At 49.4% G+C, this 19,304-nt stretch overlaps 1 protein-coding gene across 1 annotated transcript; it reads left to right on the top strand.

Moving 5' to 3' along the window:
• Positions 1-203: 203 nt before the first annotated feature.
• FAM89A (family with sequence similarity 89 member A) lies at positions 204-18,911 on the top strand. Its single transcript, XM_006747409.3, has 2 exons — positions 204-528; positions 17,657-18,911. The coding sequence occupies exons 1-2, from the start codon at positions 244-246 to the stop codon at positions 17,918-17,920; spliced, it is 549 nt and encodes a 182-aa protein (XP_006747472.2). The 5' UTR covers positions 204-243; the 3' UTR covers positions 17,921-18,911.
• Positions 18,912-19,304: the final 393 nt, after the last annotated feature.

Raw genomic sequence — 19,304 nt, 5'->3', positions numbered from 1 at the left:
CAGGGGGCCTGGGGGCTCATGGGCGGGACTGGAGGTGAGCCGGGGGCGGGGGCGGGGGCTGCCGTGGGGGCGCCGGCCGGAGGGGGCCGGGCGCGGGGCGGGGAATGCAGGGCGGGGGCGGGGCTCTGGGGAGGGGAAGTGGGTGGGGCGCCGCCGGGATAGGGGCGGGCCGGGAGAGCCTTGGGGCCGGGGCAGCGGCGGCGGCGGCGGCGGCGGGGCAGGCGCGTGGCCGGGTCCGGCGCGATGAGCGGGGCCAGAGCGGCGCCGGGGGTGGCGGACGCGGTCCGAGGGCTGCGGGTGGACGGGCTGCCCCCGCTGCCCAAGAGCCTGAGCGGGCTGCTGCACTCGGCGTCGGGCGGCGGCGCGTCGGGGGGCTGGCGGCACCTGGAGCGGCTGTACGCGCAAAAGTCGCGCATCCAGGACGAGCTGAGCCGCGGGGGCGCGAGCGGCGGAGGGGCCCGGGCCGCGGGGCTGCCCGCCAAGCCTCCCAACCTGGACGCCGCGCTGGCCCTGCTCCGCAAGGAGATGGTAAGGGGAGCTCCGCGGGCGGGGGCGGGGGGTGTTCCTCCGTCCGGGCTCGCCGTCCCGGGAAAGTTCGCCGGGACCCGCGCTCTGTCCGGAAGTCCCCGCGCCCACCCGCCCCTTTCTGGCTCTTTTGCCCCAGGCTCCAGCGCCGAGAGAGGAGCACTGTCCTCTCAGCAGCCCCCTTTTACTAGTCCTCTCTGTCCACGGTGGGACCCTCACCCGGGGAGGCTTCCCACTGAAAAGGCAGTTTTCGGAGCCCGGGCGCCCCAAGTCCGGCCCCAGCTGGCTCGGAAACGGGCGGCGGGAGGCGCGGCGTGGGGTTCACTCGTGGCCTCGCGGCGGGCGCGGCTTGATCACCCCTCTCCGGAGTGAAACAGACCTCCCGGGTCGGGGAAAGGCTTTCACTGCGGCGGCGGGGTTTAGACCTGTGCGCGATTGTATTTTTCTGCCTTGGAGAGGACAGTTTTTGTCCGCGCGAGTGTAGACAGCAGATTGGAACGGCCCTCGCCCCCTCCCCCGCGCCCCAGGCGGCTCGTGCAGAATCCGATTACTGCGGGATGGCTTCGGCCCCAGATGGCTGTGAAGGCGAACGCTCGGCCCCTCCCCTCTCAGCGCGGTGGGGCCGAGCCCCCAAGCCCGCTTGAGAAGAATGGAGGGGGTGCGCTCCCCGTCTGGGTGAAGCCAGTGTGGGCTCTAAGGGCTGTGTCTGCGCGCCAGACAATGGGGCTTAGTCCTTGGGAAGTACATTTGATGTGTGTGGACCGGGAGACGCGATTTCAGGTGACGCCAAAAGCAGGGCAAGGGCAGGGATTTAGGTGGCATTGAGCCTTTCTCCAGCTTTCGCCTCCAGGCTTAGGCCAGGCTAGCTGGTAACTGGGAAACTTCCTCCTTTCTATGCTCTCGCTGGCCCCTGATCACCTACCCCTGGCCACCCGCTCTCTTGGAATCTGCCCCTTCTTTTCTCTTAGTGCAGGTTCTAAGTACAGGTAAAAACTTTACTAAGGAAATCTAATCTATGAAAGCTGCTTTTTTTCCCAAGAATAAATTTGCCAAAAAGCTTATCACAAAAACCCTTTAAATATGCATCTAGTACTTTAAGATATTGTTTAGAAACATTCAATTTATGCCTCCTTGTTTTTTCGGGAGCATATCCATTCTGAAAAGTAAGACTTAATTAAATCTAGGAAAGCAGCCTTAAATTGACATTTTTTAATCAATTAGATATTGTCTTCCCACTCTGTAGCTGGCATTGAAATTGTGATTTCCAATCCTCTCTGAATAGATTTTCTAAGCTTCTTACAGAAGGACTTAAATTCCAAGACAACCGTTTTTATTTATTAATAAACATTAATCGACACCAGCATTGCACAGCTAGCGAGCTGTATTTTAATTAGATAAACCTACACCTAGTATGTTTATGGTCTGAAGTTAGATGTAGCCTAAGTATGGGAGTGAAATGGGAAGGCTCTTCCTGGGTTAAGTCCCATACTGGAGGAGACAGGAAACCCTCAGGGCCACTCCTATTGTGAAACTCTGGTTTATAACGTGCTCCGGTGGCTTGGAAGTCAGTGTGCCATTCCCGAAAGTATTTTTCCAGGTCCCTCCTGGTGCAACTGCAGAACAGCCACAACCTTACAATTATGCCTTGGACCAGAGCGCTCTCTAAGCCTAACTGTTTGAAGCACAAGGAAAATAAACAGCCATCTTTGGTCCGCCTGATACTTAGCTGCAAGAAAGATAAGGAAGATACGGCTACAGGCCTTGACAGGTCCTTTCACAGAATGTCACAAGGTCTTTTTAAAAGTGCTCTAGGTCTGTTGGCTTTAAGAGATTTACTAACCTGGGGCGGCAGGGTCTGAGTGGTAATCTAAGCTGAGTTCATTCCTGAATTATCTGTGGAATAGTTTGTGTTGATCTATTTAATTGGAAGGCCTGAGGTCAAATCCGTGTCGAGGGACATGCTAGCAGTCGTGGCAGAATGTGATTAATCCCTTTTTGAAAAAGTCCTGTGCAATCACAGATTAATGTGATTAATCTTTTATTATTATTTTTTTAAGTCCTGTGCAAGCAGTGGTGGTGTGGGAAGGCCTCTGAAGGCAACACAATTTTCTTTTTTTTTCTTTTTTGCGGGAAAGGAGCAGCAAAGCTGGAATAAGGCAACAGCACCAATGTGATAACGGGCCGTAGAAAGAGCGGGAAGTGGGAGATGCCAGATGTATGCTTGGAGAAGGGGAGCGCCTCCAGTGGGGTGGGGGCCCGTGAGTGGGAAACAGGAGTCCAATGGGGGACACTGCTCTGATGCAGAAAGTGCAGGAATTGCCGGTTAACTATTCGAGGCTGGGAGGTGACTTCAGCATTTTTATGGAAAGTGCGGCTAAGCAAAACAATTAAAAATTACTCACAGTCCAAGCACCTAGAGATCATCACTGTTAATAGTTAGGGAAATCTCCTGTGTAGGCACAATGTGAATGCTTTATATACGTCATAACTTCTCCGTGAGATGGATACTCAACGTCTATTTTATTTATTTATCTATTTATGTATCTGTTGGAGTATAGTTGACACAGGATGTTGCATTAGTTTCAGGCGTGCAACATAGTGACTCAAGTCTGTTTGTTAAGGTGTGCTCAGCACAGGTGTAGGTCCCAATCTGTCACCACATAAGGCTGTTACAATACCATTGACTATATTCTCTATGCTGTACTTTTCATCCCTGTGACTTAGTCATTCCAGAACTGGAAGCCTGCACCTCCCATTCCCTTTTGCCCATTTTGCTCATCCTCCCTAACCCCGTCTCCTCTGGCAACCATCAGTATGGTCTCTGTTATTTATGGGTCTGTTTCTGCTTTTTGTTTGTTTGCTCATTTGTTTTGCTTTTTAGATTCCACATGTAAGTGAAATCATATGGTATTTGTCTTTCTCTGACTTATTTCACTTAGCATAATACCCTCTAGGTCCATCCTGTTTTATATATTTTTTAAAAAATCACTCAGAATTTAACTCCCCTACAATCACATGTTCAACCAGATGTGTACCAAAGCCCTGTGTGTGTGTGTTTAAGATTTTTTATTTATTTATTTGAGACAGAGCACAAGCATGGGGCGCGGCAGAGGGAAGAGGGAGAAGCAGACTTCTCCCGGGGAGCCTGATGCAAGGCTCAATCCCAGGACTCTGGGATCATGACCTCAGCTACCCAGGTGCCCCCCCAAAGCCCTGTGTGAACCATTGCATTGTGTGCATTCACACTAACACAGATACACACGGATCACATTATGCATCCTTATTTGCTTTTTGGGGGACACAGAGTGCCAAGGTTTTCCTAGTCAGTACACATTATACTGCGTGCAGTAACTGTGGTATGCCCTTGTGCGACACAGTAATGACCTTGCAAAGCCATCACTGGGAAGGGGAGCTTCATTGCAGCAATGGCGGAGTCCAGAGGAGTGGCTCCTTGGGGGAACGGTGGTTGGCCGTTACATCAGTGGAGGAGTATGTCACACATTTAAGAATGAGGAGCTGGAGGCTGGCAAAGAGACTTGGGCCTGGTGATACGCACTTGAGGGATGGCGAGGGTGGAACCTGGGGCGGTCCGCCTCCGGGCCTTGTGAGAGCACAGGGTTCCGTCCCGTGATTGGTGGCGCTGTGCTCTGCTTGAGAATCGTGGTTTCCACTGCACCCCACGTTTCAGCACTTCACGCTCTAGGAACCCCTCTTCTGTGAAGCTTAGTGCTGCTGCGGGTCCCCAGCCCCTGCCCCAGTGGGCCCATTTGGAAAGCCATGAGGGTCACACAGATGGTTAGCGCTCTCTAGAACAGAAGAGTCCTTTAAAGCAAGAGGCTGAGTTTGTGTTTTTTTTTTTAAACATCAGGTGTTATTTTAAAATCTCACTCCACAGATGTTTAGGGGGTGTGCATTAGGTGTAAAGTGCTGTGGAGATAACAAGGATGAACGGGAACTCTCTAGCTCCTAAGGAGCTTCCACCTGCTGGTAGATGTGGTCATCTTTACAGCAGTGGGAGTGCTGTGGTTCAGACCTGTTCTCAGTTTTCTTGACTGGAGTCTCTGTATTAGTAATCGTAACTCAGTCTGAAGTAGCTCTTACAAAAGGAGAATCTTGAAGGGCCGGACATACAGAGACAGGCTAGAACCAGGGCTGACGGGGCCCCCAGAAAGTCCACTGTAGTCTTCTCTCTCCCCCACCATTTTGTTTTCCTACTTTTTTGCACTGTAGCTGCTAACCGGGTCCATGCTCAGGTTTGGCCATGCTTCTTAGTTCCAGTTTGTAAATACTGTGTGGATGGACGCCAGTGGGCCCTGCTTGGGTTGTCTGGCCAGTCTGGTCCAGCTAGTAGTGACTGAGGACAGGACTGCATTTAACCGAGCTACTGTGACCATGTGGATGGGGTGGGTGTGGGGGTGCTGGGGATTCCTGCAAAGAAAGGCCAGCTTGCAGATACAGAGCAAGGGGCTGCTGAACAGCCAAACTATTAGATACACAGACCTCTTCCTACGTAAAAATACTTTGCCCTGAGGGGCCCCACAGTTTGAAAGATTCTTATCTGCTAAGCTGACAAAGTCACCTTCGCTCAGGAGACCTCAGTTGGCATTTCAAATCCTTGCACATGACTGAAGCGTCAGGGACCCCTGACACATGCGTTCCTTGAAGTTTGTACATAGACCACCCGCCCAGCAGCTCTGTGACATTAGCTCATCCAGCTTGGATACCCCAAAGAGTCACGAAAGCACAGACAGAAGATCCTCAGATATTGGGGGGAGGGCAGCATCCCTGGGGGTTCTTCGGTTTTGCCTCTCAAACCAGCAGGGGCAAGTTCTAGTAGCTTTGACTTGGAACCCCCTTTTTTTTTTTCTTAGAACTGTCAAGTAGTGGGGCACCTAGGTGACTCCGTGGGTTGAATGGCCGACTCTTGATTTCGGCTCAGGTCATGATCTCAGGGTTGTGAGATAAAGCCCAGCTTCGGGCCTGCTTGAGATTCTCTTTCTCTCTCTGCCCCTGCCCCCTTCTCTCAAATGAATAAATAAAATCTTAAAAATAAAAAAAGTAGTTATTTTGGTCACCAACCCATGCATGAGTGGGAAATCATCCACACGGAACTTTTGAGTTCCTGAGCTGCAATGGTTTAGGGGAAGAATTTAACCTGATTAAATAAAGCTTGATTTCTGAGACCAGCAACGCTCTCTTCCCTGCATTTTTGTTGAGAGAACAACTAAATGTGCGATGAGTTTGTGCAGTGAACTGTATTCCAGGACACATGCATTAGCTTGAATAGCCCACATCCCAGTGGATTTCAGTTCTTACCCTGCGTGTGAAACCAGTGTCTTAGCAAGGGGATTTTAGTCTTTAAAAGGTTTTATGGTAAAGGTCCAATCCCAAGTCAGGCCTACGAAATGCCATCCGGAATAAAAGCATTAGCAACCAATATAGCACTCTTGATTGATGTTGATCACAGGAGACTGGGAATGTCCGGTGGCCTTTAACACTGTCTTTTTGTTTTCACTGGTCTTAACACCAGCATGGTTTACTGTGTTCCCCAAAGGATAGACCACCAGCCCCAGAATCCCCTAGGCTGCTTGCTGAAATGCTGGTTCCTGGGCCGCATGCCAACAGTATCTGAATCTAGGAGAAGGCAGAATCTGCATTTTTAACAAGCCCTTTAAGAACTGGGCAGCTCCTGGGCCGCCTGGGTGGCTCAGATGGTTAAGCGTCTGCCTTCGGCTCAGGTCATGGTCCCAGGGTCCTGGGATCGAGCCCCACATTGGGCTCCCTGCTCAGCGGGGGGCCTGCTTCTCCCCCTCCCTCTGCTTCTCCCCCGGCTCATATTCTCTCTCTCTGTATCTCTGTGTCTCGAATGAATATATTAAAAAAAAAAATTCTTTAAAAAAAAAAAGAACTGGGCAGCTCCTGAACCAGGCATCAAGAGCTTGAATTCTGTTATTAGATTACGTGATATAATTTAGGCAAGCACTTCACTATTTTCAGCTATAGATCCCCTATGGGGAAAAAGAGAATTAAATGCCACAAAGGCTCCTTTTGGTTTTGTTTCTAAAGATTTTATGTATTTATTTGAGAGAGGGAAAGAGGACACGCGAGAGAGCATGAGTGGAGGGCAGGCAGAGGGAGAAGCTCCCGCTGATCAGGGAGCCCAGTGCGGGGCTCGATCCCAGGACCCGGGGATCATGACCTGAGCTGAAGGCAGACGCTTAACTGACTGAGCCACCCAGGCGCCCCTGGTTTCATTCACTTTTGATGTTACCTCTAAGTGAGGTTATATTTACAGTCCCAAGATTTGAAGATAGAGGATTGAAAGATACTTTTTCATACCACCTTATCTACTACTGCCCCGACCTGTAGAGACTATAAATGAATATTTTTCCTAACTTAACAAGTACCTTGCAAGAAGCAACATCCTCTGCTTTTCCCCCACTTGAGGTTAAAGGCCTTCCTTTGTTGCATGTGAATGTGAAAGTGCCCCAGTTGTTGGCACTTTGGGCACCTCTTCACTGCCAGAGGACCTCCACCGAGCAAGTGGACCAAGCCCGAGCATTTCTGCATCTCCCTGGGCCAGCGTTGCTGTAGATCTTTGAGGCGGCGTGGGCAGCGAAGTTCAGGGAGGGCTCAGAATGAGGACAGTGGCCCTGCCACCAAGCAGCGGTTGGAGGCTTTGCAGTTTTGCTTCTAGAATGCCCACCTGAACGCCACAGAGACTTCAGACCTCAGTTGGAAAAGCTAGTTTTCACGATCCTGTGTATGAAAACCTACAGATGGGCCACAGACTCCACCAACAGGAAACCAGCCGTGAGACTGGCTGGGTGAGATATTTGCCCCCAATTAGCCAGTGTCATTCTCCAGAGCCCAGACCTTCTATTCATCTCATTAGTTGCCCACAGGCTCCAGATGTTTCCAAGTGATAAGTAGGCAGGGCGCGTAAAGGTGGTTTTCTTTCCTGTTGCTCCTTCCCTGATGGACCCTTAACCCGGAGATGTACATCCTCCTCCAGGAACTTTGGAGACAGACAAACCCTTAGGCTTCCTTGTGGTGCTGCAGAAACTCATTAAGGCCCGTGGCCTTTTCTGTCTTTATGAGCGCTTTTTGCTCACTGCCCTGATTGGCCCTAAGAGCATTGGGCTGGCCTACTTTTGAGGGTGTAGAATCCCGTCTGCAAGGATTCTGGGAGGAGGCGCTGCCCTTGACTGCAGAGGGTACGGGGAGAAGGGAGAGCCTCTGTCCTCTGACTAGTGCTCTCCCCAGGATGGGCAGCCTCTGGGGGCCTGTTACAGCCTGGAGAAGCTGGGCTGAGGAGGATTACTGCGGTACATTTGGAGACCAGAGACCATGGAAAGAGGCTGCCTGGTGTGTTCTTATGTTGCCGACTGCCCTTAGAATTAGAGAGAAGATAGCCAAGTTCACTGCAGTTAAAAGAGAAATGGCAAGGTGTTTAACAACCCTATGCGAAGGAAAACAGTAAGGTATCATGTTTTATCTAAAACACCAGCAGAGATCGAAAAGAATGACCATCACAATGGTGAGGGTTTGGGGAAATAGACACCATAAAAACAGAGTTTCTTGTGCTTTTTATGTCAGGTCTGCAAAACACCAGCTGCTGACAGGAGGTTTTCTATAATTGTCCTAGAACTTGGTTTTCTGATTTTTCACTTCAGATTTTCTCCCCTAACTGCATCTCCTCTTGCAGAGGGGGAGTTTCAGTTAATTGAATATCAGTCAAGAAAATGACAAAACACAAACTAACCTTCAAATGTGTGTTGTGTTCCAATGTGTTGTTGGCCAGTGATGTTTTTCCCTCCAGTCCCACCTAATTTCAGCATCAGTGTATCCATGTCCGTGCTCATTATCTTGAGTAATGAGGTTTTAGGCTTTGATATAAATCCCTGATGAATGATGGTCTGTTGTTTGCAGCCCCAGGGCTGGGGAGGGATTGGAAGGAAAGCATCCTTTTCCCTTCTCCCCTTCTGCAATTTCATTTTTATAATTTTATCTTATAGTCACACAGTGAATAATAATACTTGTACCCAGATGGGTATTGCAGTGATATATAATCATATAATGTAAAATAGTGATGGAATACTATACAGTCATTGAAAAGAATGGTAACTATACAAACAGATGTTCATAGTATTAAAAAGTTACAAAACAGTGTATGTTTACATTTGTATATGTGGTCACTAGCTAAAAAACAACTTGCATAAGCATAGTGTCTTGAGGGATGTATACTAAACTGCTAAAAATGGGTATCTTAATTTTTTTAAATGTGTATATATTTTAATATTTTGTTTATTCTAGAGAGAGAGAGAATGGGGGCGGGGGGGGGAGGAGAGGAGCAGAGGGAGAGGGACAAGCAGACTCCACACTGAGCATGGAGCCCAGCACGGGGCTCGATCTCAGGACCCTGAGATCATGACCTGAGCCGAAGGCAGACGCTTAACGGACTGAGTCACCCAGGTGCCCCTAAACATGGGTATCTTTAAAACAGCAGTTCTTAAAGTGTGGTCTGGAGACATTCTCGGGGTCCATTGTTATGTGGTGGTCATATTGATAAATGTGATGTTTTAAAATACTACCTAAGGAAATGGATCAACACTTGGAAGATCTGCATAATTCAGTTGAGTCAGTTTTTCACATTTTTTTGTAGAACCAATGCTTGCTGTTACAGAATCACGCATGATTAAAAGATCCATTCAAAGTGCAAGACTAATGGATTTTAATATAACAGTTTGAAAAGTTCATTGGCATAGTTTCAAATTCTACACGGTGGCCAACTAAAGGGTAGCGTCAAAAAAGAATACCCAGTTTTCTAAAAGGCTATGACATATCCGTTTGAGGCCAGATTTTCTTCATTTACTTCAACCAAAACAACCTGACACAAAGGATCAAATGTAGGAGATAAGCCAGACATTAAAAAGATTTACAAAATGGTAAAAAAAAAAAAAAAAATTTACAAAATGGCATTGTTTATAAAAATGTCATGTTAGCATGTAATGGGTGGGTATACTATTTATGTTTAAGTGGATCACCTTAAACTTTAATAAGCTTCTCAGTTTTGACTTCTAATAAGGTAAATGTTGATAGGTATAACCCACATAACAAGAGCTTGTAGGGACCCTCCAGAGTTTTTAAGAATATAAGGAGGTCCCAAGACTAAAACATATGAAGATAGCTGCTTTAGACCATGGAATTTGGGAAGGATGGTTTACATAATTATGAACCACTGACATTCTAATATAATAAGAACGTTTTATTTGTATAATGGGAAAAAAGTAAAAGAATGAGCAAAGCCATTACTTAAAAGAAAATGGTCGATTGCTTTTCTTCAGCTCAGCCTAGAGCAGCGCAAGAGGAAACAGGCTTCACTGGTGCCAGTTATTACTTGGGGTGAGAGAGAAACAAGCATGTCCGAGGAGACGTTGCAGAATGGGCTCTGTCAGCGTGGATGTCCTCAGCTGTCAGCAGAAAAACACCACCGAAACTGGAGAGGGTGTATGGGCGAGTGCAGAGCTGCGCGAGCTTTGGGTGTGGCTTAATCTGGGGTGGGGGTGCAGCTTGTGTTCTGTCTGATTCACCGCGGCTCTGGAGAGTCTAGTCCTCAGCCCGTGGGCCCAGAGTATTCACAGGGGATAAAGCAGACCAAATAGCACGAATGCTTTTCCACCCAGGAGGGGAGAGTACAGTGCAAGAGCCACGTGATGGATTGGAAGCTCGCTTAGTGAGCACAGAATGACAGGCCAGGAGCTTCGAGGTCCTTCAGGGGTATTTCAAGTCGGGCTTGAGTAGCCGAGTTCATAGCCCCTTCCCTACTGATCAACACCCAAGGAGCCTTTCTCTTGGGCTTTCCTTTGCAAAACAGTATGCAGGTCAGTGTCCTTCTGTTATCACATCCTTTATTCAGAAATCAGGTTATGATCCATTAGGTCACTGCTTTATTACATTCCCGCCCCGCAGATACATCCTGGACACCTTGATTAGATTTGGGGCATTTCCCAGGTCCTTTCTAAAATAAACTCACGAGCCATCTGTATATGCTTAGTCACTCACTAACATTTGAAAAAGATAACTTTGAAGTGGTCTCGTTGTAAGTTAGTGCCCATTCATGATAGAAAATCCAGAAAATTCAGAAAAGCCGAAAATAAAAGTCCCCTTGACGTTAGCAGCTTGCCACACACCACAGCAGACGACGTTGTGTCATCTCCGTGCCCGGGTCAGCCGCACAGACAGGACAGGCTGATGGTCAGAGCGGGGGGCCGGAGTGTGGTGTGCCTATGCTGCTCCCTGCCCCCCACTGTAGGCCCTCCGTCAAGGGCCTTCATCCTTCAGGGTCCCAACTTCCTATTCATAACAGAATCAACACCTACCTCTCAGAGCAAGGATGAGGATTTCGTATTTGTGTCCAGCTGAGATTTCCTTCTCCAGTCAATTCCTAGAAATGAACCTAGGCACCTGGGTGGCGTAGTCTGTTGGGCATTGGACTCTGGGTTTTGGCTCAGGTCCTGATCTCAGGGTTGTGAGATCGAGCCCCCTGTGGGGTGCCACGCTCAGTGTGGAGTCTACTTGGGACTCTCTCCCTCCCTCTGCCCCTCCTTCCCCCCAAATAAATAAATAAATAAAATCCTTTTAAAAAAGAAATGAACAGCTGGTTAAAAGTTGCGGCCTATTTTAAGGCTTTTGATAGACCTTGCCAAGCAGTCCTCCGCAGTGTGCCTACATGATACGATTTTTTATTACTACTGGTTTTTACAGTTAAGAGTATCATGCTCGTTGAGAAAAAAATTAAGCAGTATAGAAGGCTGTGAATACCGATCCCACTTTCTAGAAGTAAGTTCTGCTACCAGACCTTTTCTCCTCCCACCAGAAGCTTGCACACCTGTGTGTGTGTATACATATAAAGGGAGTTCCTGCTAACATACTGTTGGTAACCTGAGCTTTTGTGCAAGGCACGTGGGTCACTTCTACTCCAGTACATACCCAGCTGCTCATCCTTTGAAATGACCGCCTAGTTTTTATTGTATGACTATACCCTATTTTTTTAAACCACGTTCCTTCCACTTTATGTTTCAATGTAAACTTTCATACAACAAACTTTTTATGCATCTGTCCCCATATTTGGGGACACCCCCCCCAACTCCCATACTACAGCTCATGATTCTGTAGCTTCACTTGGAATCTGTACATCCCTCCCACCCAGTGTGAGGTGGGGTATTTATCATCTTCGGTTGAGGAATGCAGTGGTAGGGAGATAGATGGTCTAGTGTGGGGGTGGGTGTCATTTCAGAGCAGACCCCAGCATGACTTCCTGATCTAACCCATCCCCACACCTTGCCCTGCTTCTCCCCAGCTCAGCCCACAGGCTCGGCGGGGGGTCTTGGAACAAGGCGCAAATAAGACCATTTCTTCTGATGTCTGTTCTGTTTTCTACTCATTGCTGTATTTTAGAAGAAGTTGGCTTTTGTTTATGTCTCCTAAATGTACTAGTGAATTACACCAACTCATTTTTAGTTTCATAAATAAAAACAGACTACTTTTCGTAAATACAACTTACTTCTTAAAAATATCCTAAAGTTTTTCGTGATGCTTGGTTTTGACCCAACAAAAGTTTCCTTTTAAAAAGTTCCTTCCATCTTCTAAGCCTTGTATCCGAATGGTCATGTGTCTGTTGTGATTTTTTGAAAGTTTGGAAGAACTCTCTCCCCCACGGCACCCTCCAAAGATAGTCAGAAACGTAATGACCCAAAACCCAGCTGGGAGCCACCAGCCTGTCTGAGGTGTATTCATGTGGCCAGTCCATTGTGCGTTTTTGAGACAATTTCGAGGACGATTCAGGATTGTTTGGCCCCCTTGTTAGAGATGTTCTGGATTGGTGAGCCACCTGTGCGTGCAGTCGGAGGGGTGCAGGCGAGCTCTGTGCTCGGGAAAAGAGAAGAAAATGATCAGGAAGTTAAGCAGGAAGCCCAGACAGAGGAAGGAATGGCGTTAGCAGCTGAAAGCGGTGGAAACTTGTTGATTGTTCTTAATTGTCGTGAAGGTCTAGAATAAGGGCTACAAATTACAGGGTCTTTGAATTCTGTAATTTTCTTCAAGTATCTGAATTTTTAAAAATCTGCTTTCAAAAAAGAGCTGTATTTTCTGAATGCAGCTGTGAATTAGATCAGCTGTCCTTCAGGGACATGTGGGAACACATCACTAAGATGACAGGCTTCCCTTGTTTGGAGAATGGGGACAGTGCTGAGGGTTAGTGGGCTTGCAGAGGGCGTTCCCCACCCCCCAGTCCTTTTTTTCTGGAAGGACACGTTCCCATTTGTGGGTGATTTAATCATGTTCTGAAACAACTCTGCAATTTAATTCCCTGGCGTGGTCCCTCTCTCCCCTTCCCATATGCCCAGAGCCTCAGGTCTTCAGGGTTGAGAGACTGATTTCTGGGGCTGTCGTGAGTCCCTGTCCCAGCTGCGGAAAGTGTGACTCTAGAAAGAGCACTCAGGGAGCCAACTTGGGGTTGGGTCTTCTGTCGAGCGGGAGGTGAGTCTTTTTTTGTCGATGTGGCAATAACCATGTGGTCTGGGGCTTTCTTCAGGGGCACAAGGGGGGTACTCTGGGCACAAAGGGCTGCCTGCCTTGTCAGCCTTGCCACCTCTGCGGCTACCTGCGGGGTGTGGTAAGGGGCTGTCTCGTCCCCACACGACCCCACTGCCAGGCTGTTGCTGCTGCAGCCAGATGTCCTCTGGGAGGGCGTCTCTACTGAGAGGTGTTTGCACAGAGTCGGCCAATATCTGAGTGTCTACATTGCAAGGCTCTGTGCTAGGTGCTGGGGGATTCCAGAGGGAGAAGGGGCCACTGCATGTGGGCTCGTCCCGCATTCGAAGAAAGAAGACCCATGTGCTTACTAGCAGCAAAAGGTAGAGAATAACAGGGCAGGGGAGTGAGCAGCACCTGCGGCAGAACCAGTCCAAGTCCAAAGAGTGGAGGAGAAGGTGGTGTTGGGCCAGGCGAGCAAGGAGAGTTTGACAGACAACGGTGGGGACAGGTCCGGAACAGTGTGCGGGAAGGGGCCTCCGGCCAACTGAGCCATGAGGTGCAGGTAGGGGAGAGGAGAGTCAGACTGGATCGTGGAATGCTGCCTAGGGATTTGCAATTTGCCTCTAGAAAATTTAAGCGCAAGTGTTGAAACAACCACAGCCGAGGGAGAGGCATCCGGGCTGGGAGCTGGCTTTGCGCCTCATGCCCTCCTCGCTAATTTGGGGGACTGCTGGTAAGTCAGATGAGCTTTGGCCCAGAGCCTGCAGAAGGCGCTGAGAAGCTGGGATGTGCGGAGTCATGTACCTGCACGCGTGTGTGCTTCAGTCCCTGGTCAATTAGCCTAAGCACTTGGCGTCTGCTCAGGTGTGTGATAGGTGTGCGAGGGACCGAGCTGTCTTCCTAGGCGGGTCAGTTCTCTGTTTCTAGGCCAGCGTTCCACCTGAAGACAGGGCAGCTTTGTGAGTCATGGGTTGCTGCAATGCAGAGAGATCCAGAACACAATCCGACTCGAGGCCTGGAAGACCTTGGACATGGCACCTGAGGAGGAAAGCCCGGGACTGCAGGGCTTTGAGTAGGCATGTTCAGAGGACGTCAGCTGCTGAGAACCTGTCAGGGTTCTAGAGCCCTGCTGTCACCTGCACCCACTCCCAACCTGCCCAGAGGATGAAAGTCAGACCCGGTCCAGGAGCATGTTGCTCCCCGCCCCCCACTTCTGTTGTTTGCCCATTCTTCATTTCCAAGGGGGGAAACGGGCTTGGGAGAGCCCAACCCTCCTGGTGTCAGAGTGACTCAGTAGAAATAGCTCCAGGGAGGGGCGCCTGGGTGGCTCAGTCGGTTGAGCGTCTGCCTTCAGCTCAGGTCCTGATCCCAGGGTCCTGGGATCAAGCCCCGCATTGGGCTCCCTGCTCGGTGGAGAGCCTGCTTCTCCCTCTACCTCTGTCTGCCGCTCTGTCTACTTGTGCTCTCTATCTCTGTTAAATAAATAAATAAATAAATATTAAAAAAAAAAAAAGAAATAGCTCCAGGACGTCAGATGAATCTTTTCTATGATTTTTTTTTTTTTTTTTTAATTCCTGTGTAGTTAACATCCAATGTTGTATGAGTCTATGACTTTTTAAGCAAACACTACTGCGGCTCTGGGAGGGTGTGACTCTATTAAAGTTTACATTCCTTGTATTAAATCCTAGAACAGATAGGTAGGCGTGACCTTGCCAAGACGGAATCTTGCAGAATGGTTACTGAGTTCAGATCTGGACACTGGAGGAGCCGTGGGAAACAGGAGCCAGTCCAGGGGAAGGGACCCGGTGGTCAAAATGGGCCAGGAGGACGTCACGAAGAGTTGACAGACCTGAAGCTATTGGCTTCTACCCAGGGGGTAGAGGTGTAGAGGCGGTGGAATGAAAATTACCTTCAAATATTTAGTTAGTTAATTATTATTATTTTTTTTTAAAGATTTTATTTATTTATTTGACAGAGAGAGACACAGTGAGTGAGAGAGGGAACACAAGCAGGGGGAGTGGGAGAGGGAGAAGCAGGCTTCTCACTGAGCAGGGAGCCCGATGCGGGGCTCGATCCCAGGACCCTGGGATCATGACCTGAGCTGAAGGCAGACGCTTAACGACTGAGCCACCCAGGCGCCCCAGTTATTTAATTATTTTAAAGATTTTATTTATTTATTAGAGAAAGAGAGTGAGCAAGCATGAGGGGCGGAGGGAGAAGCAGACTCCCAGTGGAGGGGCCACGATCCAGGATCCTGGGATCATGACCTGAGCTGAAGGCAGACGCTTAACGACTGAGCCCCCCAGGCACCCCATACCTTCAAATATTTAAAAGGCGGCTAAGAGAGGAATTAGATGTGTGTATGCAGAACAGTTACACGTAGCATCAAGGGCCCTAGAACCTACAGACTGGGAGATTTTGACTTTGTGTGGAGAAGCATTATGTCCACTTGGAAATGAATGAACTGGTGCAGAAGAGTTTTAGGGTTTGAAGGTGAGACCTTTGAGGTCCTTTCCTATTCGAGAGTCTACAGGGTCCACCCTGGTCCTCAGGAAGCAGGTTTGCTGGCTAATTTTCATCTGGCTTGACTGCACTGGCAGCTTTTTCCCATAGGTGGTTGGGTGGTTCCTGCTCAGTGTTCACGACTGAGTTGGGGCAGGAGGAACACGGCGCCCCGGGGGCCCCTGCTGTTTGCAGGAACCCTACTGCCTGGTAAGCCCCATACCGGCCATTCCTTTCCAGGTTGAGATTCTGCAGGCTGGCAGAGTGGAGGCAATCAGGAAATTAATAACCACAATAGCAGCTGTTACGCTTCTCAGGAGTTGAACAGGATGTCCATGGTCTCACACTAGCACATGGCAGAGCCAGCCTGTGAACCCAAGCAGGCAGGCTCCGGAGCCTGAACTCGTTACTCCATGCTCTTCTGCCCGGCTGGCCTGGAAGTCAGCGCTTACAAGAGAATGCATATAAGGGACCCAGGAAAGACAGGTATTTGTGTCAAGAACACTGGGTTCTGCACTGGAACTGGATGTCAGCATTGTCTGGGTAGTTTTTCCAGCACAGAGTCAGTAACCCACTTTTCTACTTGACAACAGGCACGCAACCAATCAGGACGAGGAGTGATGGCGTCTGACCCATCTGTGGCAAGTCTGAGCGTCTCTTGGTTTGCCCATGGCTTTACCTAGTCAAGGTGTACTTTTGAGAATAGGATGCCATTGAGCTGGTCTGCCCTCTCAGATCTGTATCCTGAAGTCTTCCCTGAATGTCGTGGCGAAATATGCTAAGTCGGTGGGACCTGGTTCTGTTTTGATGGTCTGTTTAGCTGTAGTAGAGAGAGCCACTGTCTGCTTGGCAATTTAGCGTGGTTGAAGGGTGTGAAGAATAACTTGGCATTTAACACCTGTCTTGTCATGAGATGAACGCTGCTTTCTCGACCCCAGCTTCCCTTGTGTGGAAGTCTCATGTGGCAGGTCTCATCGCTGGATAATTATAAAAACTGTAGATCTTCTCTTTCTCTGTGTTTTCTGCGTGCGCATTCCCGTGCTTTAGCCCTGGACTTGCTATACAGGAGGCATTTGATTACTGCTTATGAAAATGGATGGATATCTCATAGAATCCTCCCAGTAGCCCCATAAGAGAAATTATTAGTCCCTTCTGTCATCAGCCAAGGCATAGAGATGATACATGACTTGCTCAAGGGCCAAGATGCAGAAGGCAGGTCTCTTAGCCTCCAGTTTAGAGTTTCTCCCCTTGCCACTGGGAGGGAGTCTGCTGCCCCACGGCAGGGCTCAACAGCCCTGGGACCAGGGTCCCCACACCTGCCGAGCCAGAAGCCGCGGGGGTCACAAGATCCCCAGGTGATTCTCACGCGTGTGAAAATGTCAGGTGCGCTAGTCTAGGCTGCATTTCCTAGCGAATGAACCCTTCTCTCTTTGGGATTGATGGAAACAATGCACTTCCTGTGCCGATTTTGGTCTTTCCCGTGGGACGGGCCATGGGAAGAGGGGAACTTGAAGATAAATATGTGACTTTGCAATGTTCTTTGTTCCCCCACCACTGGTGAAAGTAGTTCCCAGGAGACTCTCTGGACTCATTCAATCGCGCCCCCAAGTCTTACTAGACTTACTCAATTGCTTGCTCTGGGGGTGATCCCCCCAGTCGTCTTTGGGTACGACTGACTTTGTCCGGGGGGAGAGGGAGTCTGAACACCACTCATGGGAGCCCGGAGGCCGAGCTGCCTAGAGGGTGGGTGCTCCAGGGGGCGGTGTGTGACACTGATTGGTGAGCTGCTGTCGTTGGCGAGGGGACTCTGTTGTCCCAGGGCGTGCCTGAGTGCCAGGGTAAATTCTGCAGGCTGGGGCCCGCCACCCCGCAGATGTGATCCTTCCCTGCCACGCTGAGTCATGTCTGAGGTGTGGGCATCCCACAATTAAGGTTTTCTCAAAATTGGAAATCCAGAGCATTCGAGTGATGCTCCGAGTCGTTCCCTGTATGGGAAGAATGTGCTGGCTCGAGCAGGTTGCTGGCTGAGGGTTCAACTAAAATTAAACTCGAGTGCTGACTTCTTGTTTACCCCCCCACCCCTTCCCTCAAGGTTGGCCTCCGCCAGCTGGACATGTCCTTGCTCTGCCAGCTCTACAGCCTCTACGAGTCCATTCAGGAGTATAAGGGAGCGTGCCAGGCGGCGTCCAGCCCGGACTGCACTTACGCTCTGGAGAACGGCTTCTTCGACGAGGAGGAGGAATATTTCCAGGAGCACAGCTCCCTCCACGATGGGGCAGGACGGGGCCCCCCGAGGGACCTGTCACGGCCTGTCTCCTCCCTCTCTGGCAGCGACTGGATTCTGGAGTCCATCTAGAAAGGGATCTCGGCGCAGAGGCCGCTGCTGCTCCCAGACCCACTGTCAGCCTCAGCTTCTCCTCCCCAAGAAGGCTCCTCTGCTCCTCCATTGCGGGCAGTCCCCGGGCGCGAGCCGCCAGGGCTGCCGGTTCAACTTGGAGGACATGCGTGGCAGTCTGTTGCGACGGCTGGAGTGTCTGCCTAGGTGGCCTCGAGGTGCTCGGCGACGTGCTTGGCACCGCGGTACAGAGACACTCCTGCGCACGAGTCCTGTCCATGCTGGGAACCTAATGGGACGATCCTGGGGGAAGACCCTCCTGGGCATTTCACCCCAGACGACTTTTACTAGTTACTTCCTTGCAGGTGGTAGACGGTTTGCTATACTCTCTGTTGTAGGAATTGCCTCCAGATTGCAGGGTAGGAAAGCTAACATTTTGCAGACCCCCCCTTCCTTAATACATCGGCAGCCTTCCTTGCTTTCGTCTTGTGAGCGTTTAAGGCTCTTGGTTGGGCTTTCTTTGTAAGCTGCGTTACTCACTGTCCCCGTGACTCCGTGAATGCTTTGTACCAAAAAAGTAAACATTTCGGGCCACACCAGGCAACTGCGTTCTCTTCACCTGCTTGTGGCAGAGTGGAGAGAATCAGGAATGTAACAACCGCAATAGCAGCTGTTACTCTTTTCAGGACTTGAACAGGATGTCCACGGTCTCACGCTAGTCAAAATTTGGATCCTTCTTTGTCTATCCGATGGAGGACGGAGGAAGAGAACACGGAGATGGGTTACATTGGCAAAAAGAAACAGGGGCAAGCTCCTGTTTTGTGTCATTCACTGTAAGATGGCAAACGGTTTTGTTCTGGAAAATTCTAAATGTAAACTAGTATATTAGAAAGCAATCCTGCCTCTTCCACTCGAAGCAATGATCACCTTAAGCCTTAATATATTTATTAAAATCTTTTATGAACGCTTTATACTTTGTAGGTTAAAAATGAGGATAAAATGCTAAACTCTCTGACTGTAGTTGTGTGTTATTTTGGTCTGAACTCAGAATCATCCGTTTTCAGAACTTGAATGCATTGAATCCAATCAACTACTAAAAGAAAATTATGGTTTGTTTTCTTGCCATTAAGAATTTGAAAGAAGCACTATTCCTCTATTGATTTATTCTTGGAACTGTTTTATCCACAGTAGACCCCTGTTTACAGGTAGGTCTCAGTGCTGTTGTATCTCTGACTACTTCAGACCCCCTGCCCTTCTTCTTTGGACAAGAAGTGATAATTGCTTATTCACAACCCTTTGGGGTCCAAGAGAGGAAGTAAAACATCCTCATGGGCCAGCATGTTGACAGCCTGTTACGTACATGACCGTACGTCAGGAACTGGGGTGAGTACAGAGAAGGAAGAGT

This window comes from Leptonychotes weddellii, chromosome 6 (genome assembly GCF_054177405.1).
Source record: "Leptonychotes weddellii isolate Sample4059 chromosome 6, ASM5417740v2, whole genome shotgun sequence".
NCBI classification, from domain to species: Eukaryota; Metazoa; Chordata; class Mammalia; order Carnivora; family Phocidae; genus Leptonychotes; species Leptonychotes weddellii.
This window is presented reverse-complemented; position numbering and strand designations above follow the sequence as displayed.